Below are 14,925 nucleotides of genomic sequence, written 5' to 3'. Positions count from 1 at the left end.
TGACTTCACACAGTGACCCGACCAATCGCACCAGAGATATTACTGTGATCACTAACTGACCAATCGCAACATGGGAGGCGTGGCCTAAAACACAGCCACTTTGATTGGGCCAATCAAGCGATGGGGGCGTGGCTTCGCTTAAAGGGGACATTGTCTGGTATTTTTGTCATGCCTGCCCGGTGTTTTTCCCCTGTTGCACTGTCGGGAGGGGAGTATTTAACAACTCACTGCACCTATTTTTAGCTTAATCTCCCATCCCAATTTCTCAGTCTCTGGCCCTTTAAGAAACTTGGGCGTGTCCCCTCTTGGAAAGGCGTGTAGTTCTTGTTTGTGGAGGACTGGGTGGGGGTGTAGAGAAGAAGCTGCCCCTTTAAGAGGTGCTCCCGAGTGAGCCTGATATATCCTCTCCGCAGGCCACCCTGAGTGACTGGGGACAGGCCTGGGAGCCAGGACTCCTGGGTTCTCTCCCCGGCTCTGGGAGGGGAGTGGGGGCTGGTGGTTAGAGCGGCGGGGGGGGCTGGGAGCCAGGACTCCTGGGTTCTCTCCCTGGTTCTGGGAGGGGAGTGGGGGCTAGTGGTGGGCCTGGTGCAATGGGGTTGCAGAGTGGGGGAGGATGGGCCATGGGGCACTGGTGCAGGAAGGAGGAAGCATGGGGCAAAGGGACCCCACCCAGAGGGGTTGCTGTGGAGATGGGGGGGGCCCATGGACCGACGGCACACAGAGGTGGCAGCACCCCCCTTCTTCTTCCTTTAACACCCATCACCCTTCTGCCAGGCCCCCCGCTCAGGAGCCCTGTAACTTTTCGTAGCCTCGTTGTTTTTTTACTGGCTGTTGTAATAAATTTCTAGGAGCCGGAAACATTATAAGGAAAATAAGTTCTCTCCTGGCCCCCGGCCTGGCTGGAGTCCGCATGGCAGACCTTGGGCAGCGTTATGTGTGGCTGTTTCCCAGCTGCCTCGCCCCAGAGCTGGCTGCATCTCAGCGCCAGGCAAACCATCTCTGTGCAGGCGGTGGGCGCTGCTGCAGAGAACCGGCATCTGTAGTCAGTTTCGTGTCTGTGGCTGACCTGCCTGGAGGGGAGTGGCAGGTGAAAGGAAGTGGTTGAGCATCACGGAGGCGGCTGTCTCCTGCCCAAGCTGCAGAAGGAAGCCGGGGTGAGGGGGCTGGGCAGGGGGCGCTCTCCCCTGGCAGGCAGGGCCGGGCGCTGTGGGGGCACCGTGGGGCAGGGAGCGGGGCGGGGCAGGGGGCGCTCTCCCCTGGTATTGGGAGGTGCCGTTGGGCAGAGCAGTGTGGGGCCAGCACCCTTGGTGCTATCACTACAAACACAGGAACTGGGCCCCCCCCCGCCTCCCCCAGCGCAGGAAACCACAGGGGCGGAAGCGCCGCTCAGCTTCTGGGACTTGGTGCCGAGCCACCCGCGCCCTGGGGGGCCGAGGGGAGCAGGCGGCAGGTGCAGGGGGGGGCCCAGGGATGCGCTGAGCGACCATGGATGAGGAGGGGCCGGCGGAGCAGGAGTCATGGTAAGAGGGGCACCGTGGGGAGGGGGAAATCTACCAAATCCTGCACCCTCCTCACCCCACAAAGACAGGGCCTGATGTTGCGTAGAGCAGAGGATTCTGGATTGTCCCCCCCAGGGGAAACAGAGGCACAGAAAAGGGGAACTGACTTCTCCTGTAACTCAGGAGACCCCACTCCCCTCCCCGAGATGGGGAGAGAACCCAGGAGTCCTGGCTCCTAGCCCTCCCCCCATTCTAACCACTAGACCCCACTCCCCTCCCAGAGCCGGGGAGAGAACCCAGGAGTCCTGGCTCCCAGCCCCCCTGCTCTAACCACCAGCCCCCACTCCCCTCCCAGAGCCGGGGAGAGAACCCAGGAGTCCTGGCTCCCAGCCCCCCTGCTCTAACCACCAGCCCCCACTGCCCTCCCAGAGCCGGGGAGAGAACCCAGGAGTCCTGGCTCCTTTCCCATGGGCGCCAACCACAGCCCAGAATAACTCATCCACTTTTGTGTCGCCCCAGGCTCACTACATCCGGGGCAGCCAGGGGAATTACAGTTCCCCACAACGTAGCACCAAACTTCAGAGAAGTGTGTGTGGGGGGGTCATTCTTGATGTGTCCCCAGAGCACTGCTGGAGGAAACTCGCATCACGTAGGGGAGCAGAGAAGGGAGGCCCCATGGCACTGCTGGAGGGATGCTCAGAACGCCCCATTCTTGTAATCCCCTTCCTGGTGTGTTTGCAGGTCCCCGGTGCATCGGGAGCGGTCCCAGACCTCGGGGTCCCTGTCCGAGGGCTCGGGGGTGAGTGGGGGAGGGCAAGGCTGGAGTGGAGGTTGGAGCTTTGGGGTGGGGGTGGGGTGGGGTGGATGGGCACAGGGGGTCTGGGAGATCTGGGGGTGGGGTGGGGCGTCTAGGGGTGGGAGATCCAGGGTGGGGTGGCCGTGGGGACGGGGACAGGGGGTCTGGGAGATGGAGCGGGGGTAGGGTGGCTGTGGGGCAGGGGGTCTGCTGGGGGTAGGGTGGGGTGTCTAGGGGTGGGCAATCCGGGGTGAGGTGGACGTGGGGACGGGGACAGGGGGTCTGGGAGATGGGGCAGGGTAGGGTGGCCATGGGGCAGGGGGTCTGGGAGATCTGGGGGTAGGGAGGGGTGTCTAGGGGTGGGAGATCCGGAGTGGGGTGGCCGTGGGGACGGGGACAGGGGGTCTGGGAGATGGGGCCAGGGTAGGGTGGGCATGGGGCAGAGAGTCTGGGAGATCTGGGGGTAGGGTGGGGTGTCTAGGGGTGGGTGATCCGGGGTGGGGTGGCCGTGGGGATGGGGACAGGGGGTCTGGGAGATGGGGCCAGGGTAGGGTGGGCATGGGGCAGAGAGTCTGGGAGATCTGGGGGTAGGGTGGGGTGTCTAGGGGTGGGTGATCCGGGGTGGGGTGGCCGTGGGGATGGGGACAGGGGGTCTGGGAGATGGGGCGGGGTCCCCCCGAGTCCAACTCTGACCCCCCCCCTCTCTCTGGCAGAAGAAGCGGAAGCAGCAGGGGGTACCTGGCATGGGGCAGCGGGGGCCTGAGCCCCAGACCTCCGATGACAAGGTGAGACCCTCCCCCGACTAGCCCCCATCATCTCCTCCTTATCCCCCACTAGTGCCTCTTTCCCCGCCAACCTCCCCCACACAAGTGTGGATGGTTGAATTCTGGCCCGGCCCCTTTAAATGGTGACGGTAGGCGGGGCTTCTTCGGCGAGTGGGCGTGGTCAGCCTGCTGGCAGGGCTGCGGAGTTTCTCTGTGGTTGGCTGTGCCATAGCAGGGGGCGTGTCCGGAAGAACGGGGCGTAGTGATTGGCTGCAGGGAGACGGGCCCTATACATAGGGGAGGGGGAGGTCCTCACCCCGTTCTGTGATTGGCTGAGGAATGGAGGGGGGCATCTCCTCGACAGCTGATTGGCTGAACAGACAGAAGTGGTGTCACAGTGGGACACACCCATTCCGACCCTTCTAGGGACCCTCCCCCCTTAGGGTACCTTTGATCAGCCCCCCTATCCCCTCCATGACCCCTTCCCCATCCCCTGCAGGGGGGAGCCCTGGGCTGGGCTGGCAGGGGCTGTGGGTCGGGAGTGAGGGGCACTGGTAGATGGGGGGGTCTGGGGGGATACACCAGGGCTGGGCGAGCAGGGGGCTATGGGTCAGGAGTGAGGGGCACCGGCAGACGGGGGGCAGGGGGGATACCCCCAGGTTGGGTGTGAGGGGCACCGGCAGAGCTGAGGGGGGCAGGGGGGATACAGCGGGGCTGGGCTGGCAGGGGCTGCGGGTCGGGAATGAGGGGCACCGGCAGACGGGGGGCAGGGGGGATACAGCGGGGCTGGGCTGGCAGGGGCTGCGGGTCGGGAGTGAGGGGCACCGGCAGACGGGGGGCAGGGGGGATACACAGGGGCTGGGCTGGCAGGGGCTGCGGGTCGGGAGTGAGGGGCACCGGCAGACGGGGGGCAGGGGGGATACCCCGGGGCTGGGCTGGCAGGGGCTGCGGGTCGGGAGTGAGGGGCACCGGCAGATGGGGGGCAGGGGGGATACCCGGGGCTGGGCTGGCAGGGGCTGCGGGTTGGGAGTGAGGGGCACCGGCAGATGGGGGGCAGGGGGGATACCCCGGGGCTGGGCTGGCAGGGGCTGCGGGTCGGGAGTGAGGGGCACCGGCAGACGGGGGGCAGGGGGGATACCCTGGGACTGGGGCTCGACTGTTTCTCTCTTTTCCTGCCCGGAAGCCCCTGGATTGTTTGCTGGTGGCAGGAAACCGGGTCTATAAATAGTTGCCAGAGGCCCATTGTCTGGGTCCAGGCCCCCCCAGTGCTGAGCCGGTGACACCCCCTCCCACACTTTCCTCCCCAGGAACCCTGCACCAAACGGGTGAGACCTGTCGCCAAGACCCTGTCGGGCTCGGGGCCCCCGTCAGCCAAGGTGACACCCCTGAAACGCCTGAGCCAGTCGATCCAAGTACGTGGGGATCCCCCTCACCCCGGCACTACGGGGGACAGGACACATGGAGCAGGGCTGTGCGCAGCCCCCTGCAGTAGGGAGAGGGGGTGGGATGGGGGGGTCCCCTGAGGATGGGGGTGCTGGGTGGGGTGGGGGGCCATGGAGTGGAGGGGGCAGGGCCTGTATTCCGCTCTCAGCCAATCACTGTCCATCCCGCCCTCGCCCCCACCCCAGAGGTCCATCAGCTTCAAGGCGGAGCCCCGCCCCCCAGGCTACGTCCCGCCCCCCCGGGCCGGGGGCTGCCGGCGCCGCAGCAGCAAACTCTGGAGCGAGACTTTCGACCGGGTCAGTGAGGAGCTCTCGGCCCATGAGGTGAAACGACAGGAGGTGAGGGGCGGGGCCAATCGCAGGGGGCGGGGCCAGCAGGCATGGGGTGGAGCCTGGGGAGAAGAGCGGTGCGGGAGGAGCCAGGCGGGGGCGGGGCCGGGAACAGGTGGGGGAGGAGCCAGGCGGGGGGGGGCCGGGAGCAGGTGGGGGAGGAGCCAGGGGGGGGGGCCGGGAGCAGGTGGGGGAGGAGCCAGGCGGGGGGGGCCGGGAACAGGTGGGGGAGGAGCCAGGCGGGGGGGGGCCGGGAGCAGGTGGGGGAGGAGCCAGGCGGGGGGGGGGCCGGGAGCAGGTGGGGGAGGAGCCAGGCGGGGGCGGGGCTGGGAACAGGTGGGGGAGGAGCCAGGCGGGGCTGGGAACAGATGGGGGAGGAGCCAGGCGGGAGGCACCATGGGGGTATCTGGGGCCTTACCTGAACCCTCCCCCCGCCCCAGGTGATCTTCGAGCTGATGCAGGGGGAGCAGCAACTGGTGGACGATTTGAACCTGGTGAAAAAGGTACCTCCCCCCCCTTAGATGAGGGGCGCTGGGGGTGGGGTCCCAGCGGGGGAAGTGGGGAGCTCAGCAGGGGGGTGTTGCGCAGCGGGGGACTCGATGAGGGGCAGCAGGGGGCTGGGGGGGAATTGGGGGGCTCAGTAGGGGGTGCTGTGTAGCAGGGGGTTGGGGGCAGCTGGGGGCTCAGCAGGGGGTAGTGGGGGGTTGCTGGAGGTAGTGGGGGGGTGCTGTGCTGGGGGGAGAATTGGGGGGCTGTGGGGGGTGCTGTGCTGGGGGGAGAATTGGGGGGCTGTCGGGGGCGCTGTGCTGTGGGGGGATTTGGGGGGCTGTGGGGGGATTTGGGAGGCTGTCGGGGGCGCTGTGCTCTGGGGGGATTTGGGGGGCTGTTGGGGGTGCTGTGCTGTGGGGGGATTTGGGGGACTGTCGGGGGCGCTGTGCTCTGGGGGGATTTGGGGGGCTGTTGGGGGTGCTGTGCTGTGGGGGGATTTGGGGGACTGTCGGGGGCGCTGTGCTCGGGGGGATTTGGGGGGCTGTTGGGGGCGCTGTGCTGCGGGGGGATTCGGGGGGCTGTCGGGGGCGCTGTGCTCTGGGGGGATTTGGGGGGCTGTTGGGGGTGCTGTGCTGTGGGGGGATTTGGGGGACTGTCGGGGGCGCTGTGCTGTGGAGGGATTTGGAAGGGCTGTGGGGGGCGCTGTGCTGCGGGGGGATTCGGGGGGCTGTGGGGGGCGCTGTGCTGTGGGGGGATTTGGAAGGGCTGCGGGGGGATTTGGGGGGGCTGCGGGGGGCGCTCTCACCCCCTGCCCCTTGCAGAACTACTACGAGCCAATGCTGACACTGGCCATCCTGCCCGAGGCCGAGCTGCGCGAGATCTTCGGGACCCTGGATTCCCTGGCCCCGCTGCACGAAGGTACAGCCTAGGGGGAGACTCCCTGCCCTATGGATGGGGGGAGGGTGGGAGCCCACTTTGCTGCTATTTCCGCCCCCCCCGCACTGGCGCCCCCTACAGGAGGCTGCTCCTCCTACGACTGCTGGATTTCGGCCAGCGGGAAGCGCAGCTCCCTGCCCGGGGGGGACAGGGGTGATCCCTGCACTGACCCCCCCCCTTTTGCAGATTTGCTGGGGCGGCTGATGGGTCTGAGGCAGGAGGACGGGACGGTGCCTGAGCTGGGACCCACCCTGCTGGACTGGGTAAGGGCCGGGGTGGGAGGCTGGGGTCAATGGGGGAAGGCTGACATCTATGGGGCTGGGGATGTTAGGAGGGGGGAGCAGGGGGTTGGGGGAGGAGCTATGGGAAGGGGGATGGGTGTGGGGGGCTGAGGGGAAGGACAAGGGGGCTAGGAGGAAGGAAGTGGGGAATACTTGGGGGGCAGGGGCTTGGGGGGGCATTGGGTGGGGGATGGGCAGGAGGGAATGGGGTGGGTTGGGGACCAGGAATGGGGAGATCTGAGGAGGGCAGGACCCCCCAGGGGGGAGAAGAGGGTGGGGCGAGGGGTTTCCCCCTGGCTGGGCAGTGGGGCGCTGTCTAGTGTGGGGGGAGGGGGAGGTGTAACAGGACACCCCAGCTCAGCCTGGGGACCCCTGGCCTGGTGCGTGTGGGTGCCAGGAACGGGGAACCCCCAGAGCGCAGGCCGTGACTGGCTCCCTGTGTCCCCCCCTGCCCCCCGCAGCTGCCCAGGTTGCAGGCCTACGAACCCTACTGCTGCCACCAGGTGTGGGCCAAGGCGCGGCTGGACAGCCGGAAGCGGGAGCCGGCCGTGGGGGAATTCCTGCGCCTCTGCCAGGAGTCGGCCTTCAGCCGCAAGCTGGAACTGTGGAGTTTCCTGGACCTTCCCCGCAGCCGCCTGGTCAAGTACCCGCTGCTGCTGCGGGAGGTGCTGCGCCAGACGCCCCCCGAGCACCCCGACCACGGGGCCCTGCAGCGGGCGGTGAGAGGGAGGGCTAAGGCCACAAGGGGGGGGCAGAGGGTCCGCGTGCTCCCCGCAGGGAGGGGTGGGCCCTGTGGGGGGGCAGAGGGTCCCCGTGCACCCTGTAGAGAGGGGGTGGGCACCGTAGGGGGCCAGAGGGTCCCCGTGCTCCCTGCAGGGAGGGGTGGGCCCCGTGGGGAGGACAGAGGGTCCCCGTGCTCCCCGCAGGGAGGGGGTGGGCCCCATGGGGGGGCAGAGGGTCCCCATGCACCCTGCAGGGAGGGGTGGGCCCCATGGGGGGGCAGAGGGTCCCCGTGCACCCCGTAGGGAGGGGGTGGGCCCCGTGGGGGGGGGGGGCAGAGGGTCCCCGTGCTCCCTGTAGGAAGGGGGTGGGCACCGTAGGGGGGCAGAGGGTCCCCATGCTCCCCGCAGGGAGGGGTGGGCCCCGTGGGGAGGACAGAGGGTTCCCGAGCCCCCCGCAGAGACAGGCGAGGACCCTGCTGACCTGTGACCCGGGGCGGGGGGGCAGGTGGCGCTGGCCCAGGACCTGGTGGGGCTGATCAACAGGAAGACGGGGGAGGCCGAGTGCCGCTACTACCAGCAACGGCTGAGCTACCCTGACGGGGGCCCCCGGCACCCCGGCATCGACCGCTCCAGCCTGCTGCTCTGCCACGGCGAACTCCGCAACAGCAAGGGGCAGGTACCGGCCTCCCTCCCCACAGCCAGGGCTGGGTGCTAGGGGGCACCGTGCCGCAGGGAGCCGGGCGGGGGGCTGGGCGTTGGAGTGGCTGGGGGGCGGAGGCTGGGCAATGGGAGGTGCTGGGGGGCAGGGGCCAGGCACTGGAGGGTGGAGGCCAGGCACTGGGGGATGCCGGGGAGCAGGGGCTGGGCACTGGGGTTGCCATAGGGTGGGGCCCTGCAGCGGGTTGGTGGGCGGGGGCTGGGCATTGGGGGGTGCCAGGGGGTGGGGACACTATCTCTGAGTTTGGTTTACAGCGCTTGAACCCAGGAGTCCTGGCTCCAAGCCCCTCCCTGCCCGCTCTAACCACTAGGCCCCACTCCCCTGCCGGAGCTGGGGCAAGAACTCAGGTGTCCTGACCCCCCTCCCCTCCCGGCAGAGGCTGCACGTGTTCCTGTTCCAGGAGGCGCTGGTGCTGACCCGGCCCGTCCTGCAGGGCCAGCACGTCGTCTTCCAGGTCCAGGGGCCCCCCCTGCCCGTCGGCCAGCTGGAGGTGCAGGACCTGCCTGACGGGGGGCCCCGGCTCGGGGGGGCCCTGCGTGAGCGCGGTAGGTGCCCCCCATGTCAGCTGGGATTCCCCTGGTAACCCTCCCTTTGCTCCCCCACCCCGTGCAACCTCCACGCCCCCACTGGGATCCCTGCCCCCCCGGTTCATGTCGGCTGCTGGAGATGGTTGGGGGGGTCAGCTGGGGGGGGGCTGGCTGGGGGGGGAAGCGGGGGACAGTCTGGCTGGGATGGCGAGGCCCGGTGATGGGGCAGGCTGGGTGATGGGGCAGGCTGGCTGGGATGGCGAGGCTGGGTGATGGGGCAGGCGGGCTGGCTGGGATGAGAGGGGCGGGCCGGTAGCGGGTTTGACCCCCTCCTCCCCCCAGCCAGGAGCTGCCTGCGGGTCAGCGCCGGGGCCCAGGCCCACACGCTGCAGGCGGCCGACGCCTTCGACAAGCAGCAGTGGTTGAGTCACCTGCGCCAGGCCCTGGCCGCCCGCCCCCCCCAGGAGCTCGAGTGCAGCCTGGGGCCCCTGGCTGCCCTGCGCCTGGACTGCGACCCCCCCATGGACCACACCTGAGCTGGGGTTCGCCATCACGTGGAGCTGAGAGCTGAGCGCCCGGACGCCTGGGTCCCTCCGTGACAGGCCCACGGAGCCGAATTCATCTTTCTCCATCTCTCCCCGGACTCCTGGGTCCATCCCCCCCCCCCTGTATTTATTGCGGCCGAGGGCTATTAACCCCGCGCGGGCTGCTCTCGGGCCGTCTCCCCTCCCGCGGCGGTCCTGCCCCCCCCCCCCAGGTTGGAAGACGAAGCTGCCCCCTGGCCACCCTGGATTGGGAGTGGGGGGCCCGGGGCTGCCCCTCTGCGGGGGGCCCTCGCGTGTCCCTGCTGCCCTGTACCCCCCCCCCGGCCTTTCTGTGACCAGCTGCCAATAAACGTGTGATGGTCACGGCCGGGCCCTGATTCCTCTGTGTCCCCCTCCCCCGCCCCGTGCCGGGTAACCGGCTACTGCTGCTGCCAGCCAAGGGAGTCACCCCAGAGCTGCCCCCAGGAGTGCGGGGGGGGGGGGAGGACTCTTGACTCTGGGCTCCCAACCCCCAGCTGTGCCCTGTCCTGGGGGAGGGGTGGGAGGAAGGACACTGGGGGAGGGGCTTAGGAGGGGGTGGAGCCACGGTGGGGGCAGGGACTGAGTCTGGCTGCAGAGGCACCAAGCCTGGGAGGGGAGGGGCTGGGTCAAGCCAGGGATCCTGCCTCCCAGCTGTGGCGAGAGGGCGTGGCCAGGAAGGGATCCTGCCCACAATTGGGCAGCTGTTGAGAGAGGGCGTGGCCAAGAAGGGATCCTGCCACCCAATTGGCCAGCTGTGGCGAGAGGGCGTGGCCAGGCAAGAACCCTGCCATCTGATTGGCCAGCTGTGGCGAGAGGGCGTGGCCAGGCAAGAACCCTGCCATCTGATTGGCCAGCTGTGGCGAGAGGGCGTGGCCAGGCAAGAACCCTGCCATCCGATTGGCCACCTGTGGAGGGCGCGGCCAGGCAGAGAGCCTGCTATTTGATTGACCAGCTGTGAAGGGAGGGCGTGGCCAGGAGAGAGCCTGCCAGCTGATTGGCCAACCACTACTAAGGGGCGTGGCTTGAGGAATCGCCTTAGCTCGCAGAGGGTGGGAGGGGGAGGGTTTTACAACATGCCTCATGATCTGATTGGTCCGTGAGGGCGACACGCTGGGCCCTGACTGGCGAGGGGGCGGGGCCTGATGCGAAAGCTGCTCTGTGATTGGCTGGAGGCGGGGCCGGTGCCGGGGGTGTCATGGCGGCTCCCGCCTGGTCCGAGCGGGTCCGAGAGCTGCTGAAGCGGATGAACAACTTCCACGAGCCCGGTGCGGGGGCGGGGCCTAGCCGGGGGCGGGAATCTACCGGGGGAGTGTCCATGGTAACCGGCTCCTAAAGGCAGCGCCTGCTGCAATCGGCCGACACAAAATGGTGCACCGGCCACCCCTTTAATTCTTAAAGGGGAGGTGAGCGGGGGGGGGGAGTCATCCGACAGATAATACCGGCGGGGAAGGAATTAGCCGACGGGAATGGCGGGGACTCGCTCACGTGCTTCGCTGCTTAAAGGCGCAGGGCGGGAATTCACTCCCCCGACAGGGACTGCAATTAAAGGGATGAGCCATCGCTCCTTAAAGGCGCAGGGCGGGGAGCTGGGAGGCTTGTGACCCCTTTAACTGTTAAAGGGGCAGGATTTAGTGGGGGGAGGGACCCAGAGCTAATTAAAGGGACAGGTGGGGGCACTGGGCCGCAGGGGGCTCTGAGGTGCAGGAGGTCGGGGGGGCGGGGGGCACTGGGCGGCAGGGAGCGGGCAGGGGGCTGAGAGGCGCGGGGGGCGGGGGGCACTGGGCGGCAGGGAGGGGGCAGGGGGCTGAGAGGTGCGGGGGGCGGGGGACACTGGGCGGCAGGGAGCGGGCAGGGGGCTGAGAGGCGCGGGGGGCGGGGGGCACTGGGCGGCAGGGAGCGGGCAGGGGGCTGAGAGGTGCGGGGGGCGGGGGGCACTGGGCCGCAGGGAGGGGGCAGGGGGCTGAGAGGCGCGGGGGGCACTGGGCCGCAGGGAGCGGGCAGGGGGCTGAGAGGTGCGGGGGGCGGGGGGCACTGGGCTGCAGGGAGGGGGCAGGGGGCTGAGAGGCGCGGGGGGCACTGGGCCGCAGGGAGCGGGCAGGGGGCTGAGAGGTGCGGGGGGCGGGGGGCACTGGGCTGCAGGGAGGGGGCAGGGGGCTGAGAGGCGCGGGGGGCACTGGGCCGCAGGGAGCGGGCAGGGGGCTGAGAGGTGCGGGGGGCGGGGGGCACTGGGCCGCAGGGAGGGGGCAGGGGGCTGAGAGGTGCGGGGGGCGGGGGGCACTGGGCTGCAGGGAGGGGGCAGGGGGCTGAGAGGCGCGGGGGGCACTGGGCCGCAGGGAGCGGGCAGGGGGCTGAGAGGTGCGGGGGGCGGGGGGCACTGGGCTGCAGGGAGGGGGCAGGGGGCTGAGAGGCGCGGGGGGCACTGGGCCGCAGGGAGCGGGCAGGGGGCTGAGAGGTGCGGGGGGCGGGGGGCACTGGGCCGCAGGGAGGGGGCAGGGGGCTGAGAGGTGCGGGGGGCGGGGGGCACTGGGCTGCAGGGAGGGGGCAGGGGGCTGAGAGGCGCGGGGGGCACTGGGCCGCAGGGAGCGGGCAGGGGGCTGAGAGGCGCGGGGGGCGGGGGGCACTGGGCTGCAGGGAGGGGGCAGGGGGCTGAGAGGCGCGGGGGGCACTGGGCCGCAGGGAGCGGGCAGGGGGCTGAGAGGTGCGGGGGGCACTGGGCCGCAGGGAGGGGGCAGGGGGCTGAGAGGCGCGGGGGGCACTGGGCGGCAGGGAGCGGGCAGGGGGCTGAGAGGCGCGGGGGGCGGGGGGCACTGGGCTCTGAGGTGCAGGAGGTTGGGGGGCGGGGGACACTGGGCCACGGGCAGGGGGCTCGGGAGCTCTGAGCTACAGGGTGTCCATGTGAGGGGGTCTGACCTTGGCCCTCTCCCCAGGCTCATCCCGGGACCAGTGCCTGCCGTTCCTGGTGGCTGGGCAGCGTGTGGGCTCTGTGCCCGCCCCAGTTGCCCAGAGGCTCCAGGGCTACCCGGCCGTGTTCACCGTGTGCCCCGAGCCCGGCGGGCCCGGCCGCGTCGAGCTCTGCCCGGAGCTGGCATCCCACGAGCAGCGCACGGCTGCCGTGGGGCAGGTGCTCACGGAGCTGCGGGACCTGGGGGCTTTCCCCTGCCTGCGCGAATGGAGAGACGAGGTGAGAGGCCGGGCGCCCAGCACTGGGGGGGGGGGGGGGAGAGTGGGGGCTAGTGGGGAGCGGGCTGGGAGCCAGGACTCCTGGGTTCCGTCCTGGCTCTGGGAGGGGAGGGAGGTCTAGTGGTTAGAGCCGGCTGAGAGCCAGGATGCCTGGGTTCTCAGCTGGGCCCCGTGTCCTTGCAGCACTATGAGGTGATGCCCCGGTTCTGCGACCCGCCTCTGTTCAGCATGGAGCGTGCGGCCACCGGTGAGTCCTGCTGGCTGGGGGGGTGGGGGAGGGAAGGGAGGTGCAGTGGGGAGGAGCTGAGGGCAGAGTGGGGGGGGGCAGGGAGGCGCTGAGTGGGTAGGGGAGGAGCTGGGGGGCAGAGTGGGGGAGTGGAATGGGGTAGGGAGGTGCAGTGGGGAGGGGCTGAGTGGGGGAGTGGAATGGGGTAGGGAGGTGCAGTGGGGAGGGTAGATAGGAGGGTGGGGGGAGGCAGGAAGGTGGGACAGCCTGGGGGGGCCGAATGGGGAGGGGAGAAGTGACGGCCTGGGGGTGCTCGGGGAAACCCCCCCACTGACCTTCCCCCTCCCCTCCCCAGCGCTGCTGGGGGTTCGCTGCTACGGTGCCCACCTGAACGGCTACACCTGGCGCGGGGGCCGCCCCTGCATGTGGCTGGGCCGCCGCGCCCTCACCAAGCCCACCTACCCCGGCCGGCTGGACAACCTGGTGAGGGGGGCACCGCTGGGGAGGGGCACGGGGCTGGATGCAGGGGGCGGAGCACTGGGGGGAGGGGTTCTGTGGCAGCTGGCTGCACCCGCACCGGAGAGGCTCCGGGGGGAGGTACCACGTCGGAGGTACCACGCTGGAGGGGCCCGGGGCAAGGTACCATGCCACAGGGGCCTAGGGGGAGGTACCACGCTGGGGGGAAGGTACCATGTCAGAGACACCCAGGGGGAGGCACAATGCCAGAGAGGCCTGGGAGGAAGGTACCACATTAGAGAGGCCCGGGAGAGGTACCCCACGTGCAGGGCGCTGCCCTCACTCCCTGCTGTCCCCCAGGCGGCGGGGGGCATCGCGGTGGGGCTGGGGGTGACGGAGACGCTGGTGAAGGAGTGCCAGGAGGAGGCCTGCATCCCCCCCGCGCTGGCAGCCAAGGCCCGGCCCGTGGGCACCATCAGGTAACTTGGGGTGGGGGGGGTCACCCTCTCAACCCCCCCTCTAACTCCCCTTTCCTCTCTGCTCTGACCCACCCCGCCCCCTAGATCTGCCAGGTCAGCATCACCATGTGGCCAAGGGGAGAACTGCATCCGCAGGGGGCTGAGCCCAGCACCATGGGGTCAGGGGGGTGGAAACCAGGCAGGGTCCAATGGGGAGCCGCTCCCCACCCTGCTGACCCCCTCTCCCCTCCCCCTAGCTACACCTATGAAGACCATCGGGGCATCTTCCCCGAGTGCCAGTTTGTCTTCGACCTGGAGCTGCCCGAGGAGTTCGAGCCCCACGTGGGCGATGGGGAGATGCAGGAGTTTTACCTGTTGGGCCTGCATGAGGTGAGCGGTGGGCAGGGGGCGCTCTCCACTGGCAGTCAGGGCCAGGCACTGGGGGGGGCACCGTGCTGCAGGGAGTGGAGTGGGGGTTGGGCAGGGGGTGCTCTCCCTTGCCAGTCAGGGCCAGGTACTGTGGGGCACCGTGTTGTGGGGCAGGGTTCTCAGTAGGGGGCACTTCCCCCTGGCAGGCTGGGCACTGGGGGGCACTGTGTTGTGGGGCAGGGTTCTCAGTAGGGGGCACTTCCCCCTGGCAGGCTGGGCACTGAGGGGCACCGTGCTGCAGGGAGGGGGGTCAGGGGCACCCGGCCAGGCAGTTAGCGCTGTCGCTCCTGCCCTGCCCCACCCCGAGGGAGGTTGCGTTGGTTATCGCCCATGGCGACAGCCCACGACCATACACTTCTTAGGGAGCGCCAGGCACCGTTATGTGTGGCCGTTTCCCAGCTGCTCCGCTCCAGAGGTGGCTGCTTCTCCGTGGAAGGCCAGCCGCCCGCCCACAGCTGGTCTCTCTCCCGCAGGTGAAGGATGCCATCGCGTCAGGGGACTTCAAACCCAACTGTGCGCTGGTCGCCCTGGATTTCCTCATCCGGCACGGCCACCTCCAGCCTGATCATGGTGAGGGGGACAGCCCCGGGCTCGGCTAGCAGGGGCTGCGGGTCAGAAGTAGGGGCACCAGCTGAGCTGGGGGAGGCACAGGGGCTACAGGTCGGGAGTGAGGGGCACGGGCAGGGCGGAGCCAGGGGCTGGGGGGTGGGGCTTCGCACCAGCCTCTCACCCGCTGTTCTCCCCACAGAGCCCCACTACACCGAGCTGGTCGAGGGGCTGCACCGGAGCAGGTGAGACGTCGCCGCTCGTCTCCACTTCTGCTGCCCCTACCCAGCGACCCCCGCTCCTGTGATAAGGGTGCCAGGACGCGGGGCCCCACCCCTCTGCACCCCCGCCCCCCAGCACCTGCCTGAATAAATCCTCAAACCCTCAGCTGCTGTGTGCGTCTGGCTCTGGGGGGGCGCAGCTCACACACCGCAGGGCCCGTCCCCTCCAGCAGGGGGCGCAGGGACCCACACAGAGCACAGGGCCCGTCTCCTCCAGCAGGGGGTGCTGGACACACAGAGCGCAGGGCCCGTCTCCTCCAGCAGGGGGTGCTGGACACA

At 69.5% G+C, this 14,925-nt stretch overlaps 2 protein-coding genes across 5 annotated transcripts; both read left to right on the top strand.

Moving 5' to 3' along the window:
* The first annotated feature begins 1,279 nt into the window (after positions 1–1,279).
* On the top strand, positions 1,280–9,414 carry LOC128829425 (rho guanine nucleotide exchange factor 3-like). 4 transcript variants are annotated; one of them, XM_054014831.1, is made up of 12 exons: positions 1,280–1,520; positions 2,241–2,298; positions 3,012–3,080; positions 4,367–4,471; positions 4,688–4,840; positions 5,272–5,334; positions 6,142–6,238; positions 6,443–6,519; positions 6,999–7,256; positions 7,765–7,935; positions 8,354–8,522; positions 8,847–9,414. In XM_054014831.1, the coding sequence occupies exons 1-12, from the start codon at positions 1,486–1,488 to the stop codon at positions 9,038–9,040; spliced, it is 1,449 nt and encodes a 482-aa protein (XP_053870806.1). In that variant the 5' UTR covers positions 1,280–1,485; the 3' UTR covers positions 9,041–9,414. The 4 variants fall into 4 exon arrangements, with proteins under 4 accessions (XP_053870806.1, XP_053870807.1, XP_053870805.1 ...); XM_054014832.1 differs by having other exon boundaries at positions 3,009–3,080; positions 4,688–4,825; XM_054014830.1 differs by having other exon boundaries at positions 3,009–3,080.
* An 837-nt stretch (positions 9,415–10,251) lies between these two features.
* Positions 10,252–14,752, top strand: LOC128829426 (uncharacterized). Its single transcript, XM_054014835.1, has 8 exons — positions 10,252–10,335; positions 11,998–12,251; positions 12,434–12,497; positions 12,832–12,959; positions 13,293–13,411; positions 13,648–13,780; positions 14,293–14,389; positions 14,568–14,752. The coding sequence occupies exons 1-8, from the start codon at positions 10,266–10,268 to the stop codon at positions 14,612–14,614; spliced, it is 912 nt and encodes a 303-aa protein (XP_053870810.1). The 5' UTR covers positions 10,252–10,265; the 3' UTR covers positions 14,615–14,752.
* The last annotated feature ends 173 nt before the right edge of the window (positions 14,753–14,925 follow it).

This window comes from Malaclemys terrapin (assembly GCF_027887155.1).
Source record: "Malaclemys terrapin pileata isolate rMalTer1 chromosome 20 unlocalized genomic scaffold, rMalTer1.hap1 SUPER_20_unloc_1, whole genome shotgun sequence".
Classification (NCBI taxonomy): domain Eukaryota; kingdom Metazoa; phylum Chordata; order Testudines; family Emydidae; genus Malaclemys; species Malaclemys terrapin.
Note: the sequence above shows the minus strand (reverse complement) of the source record. Positions and strands in the feature narration are given on the sequence as shown.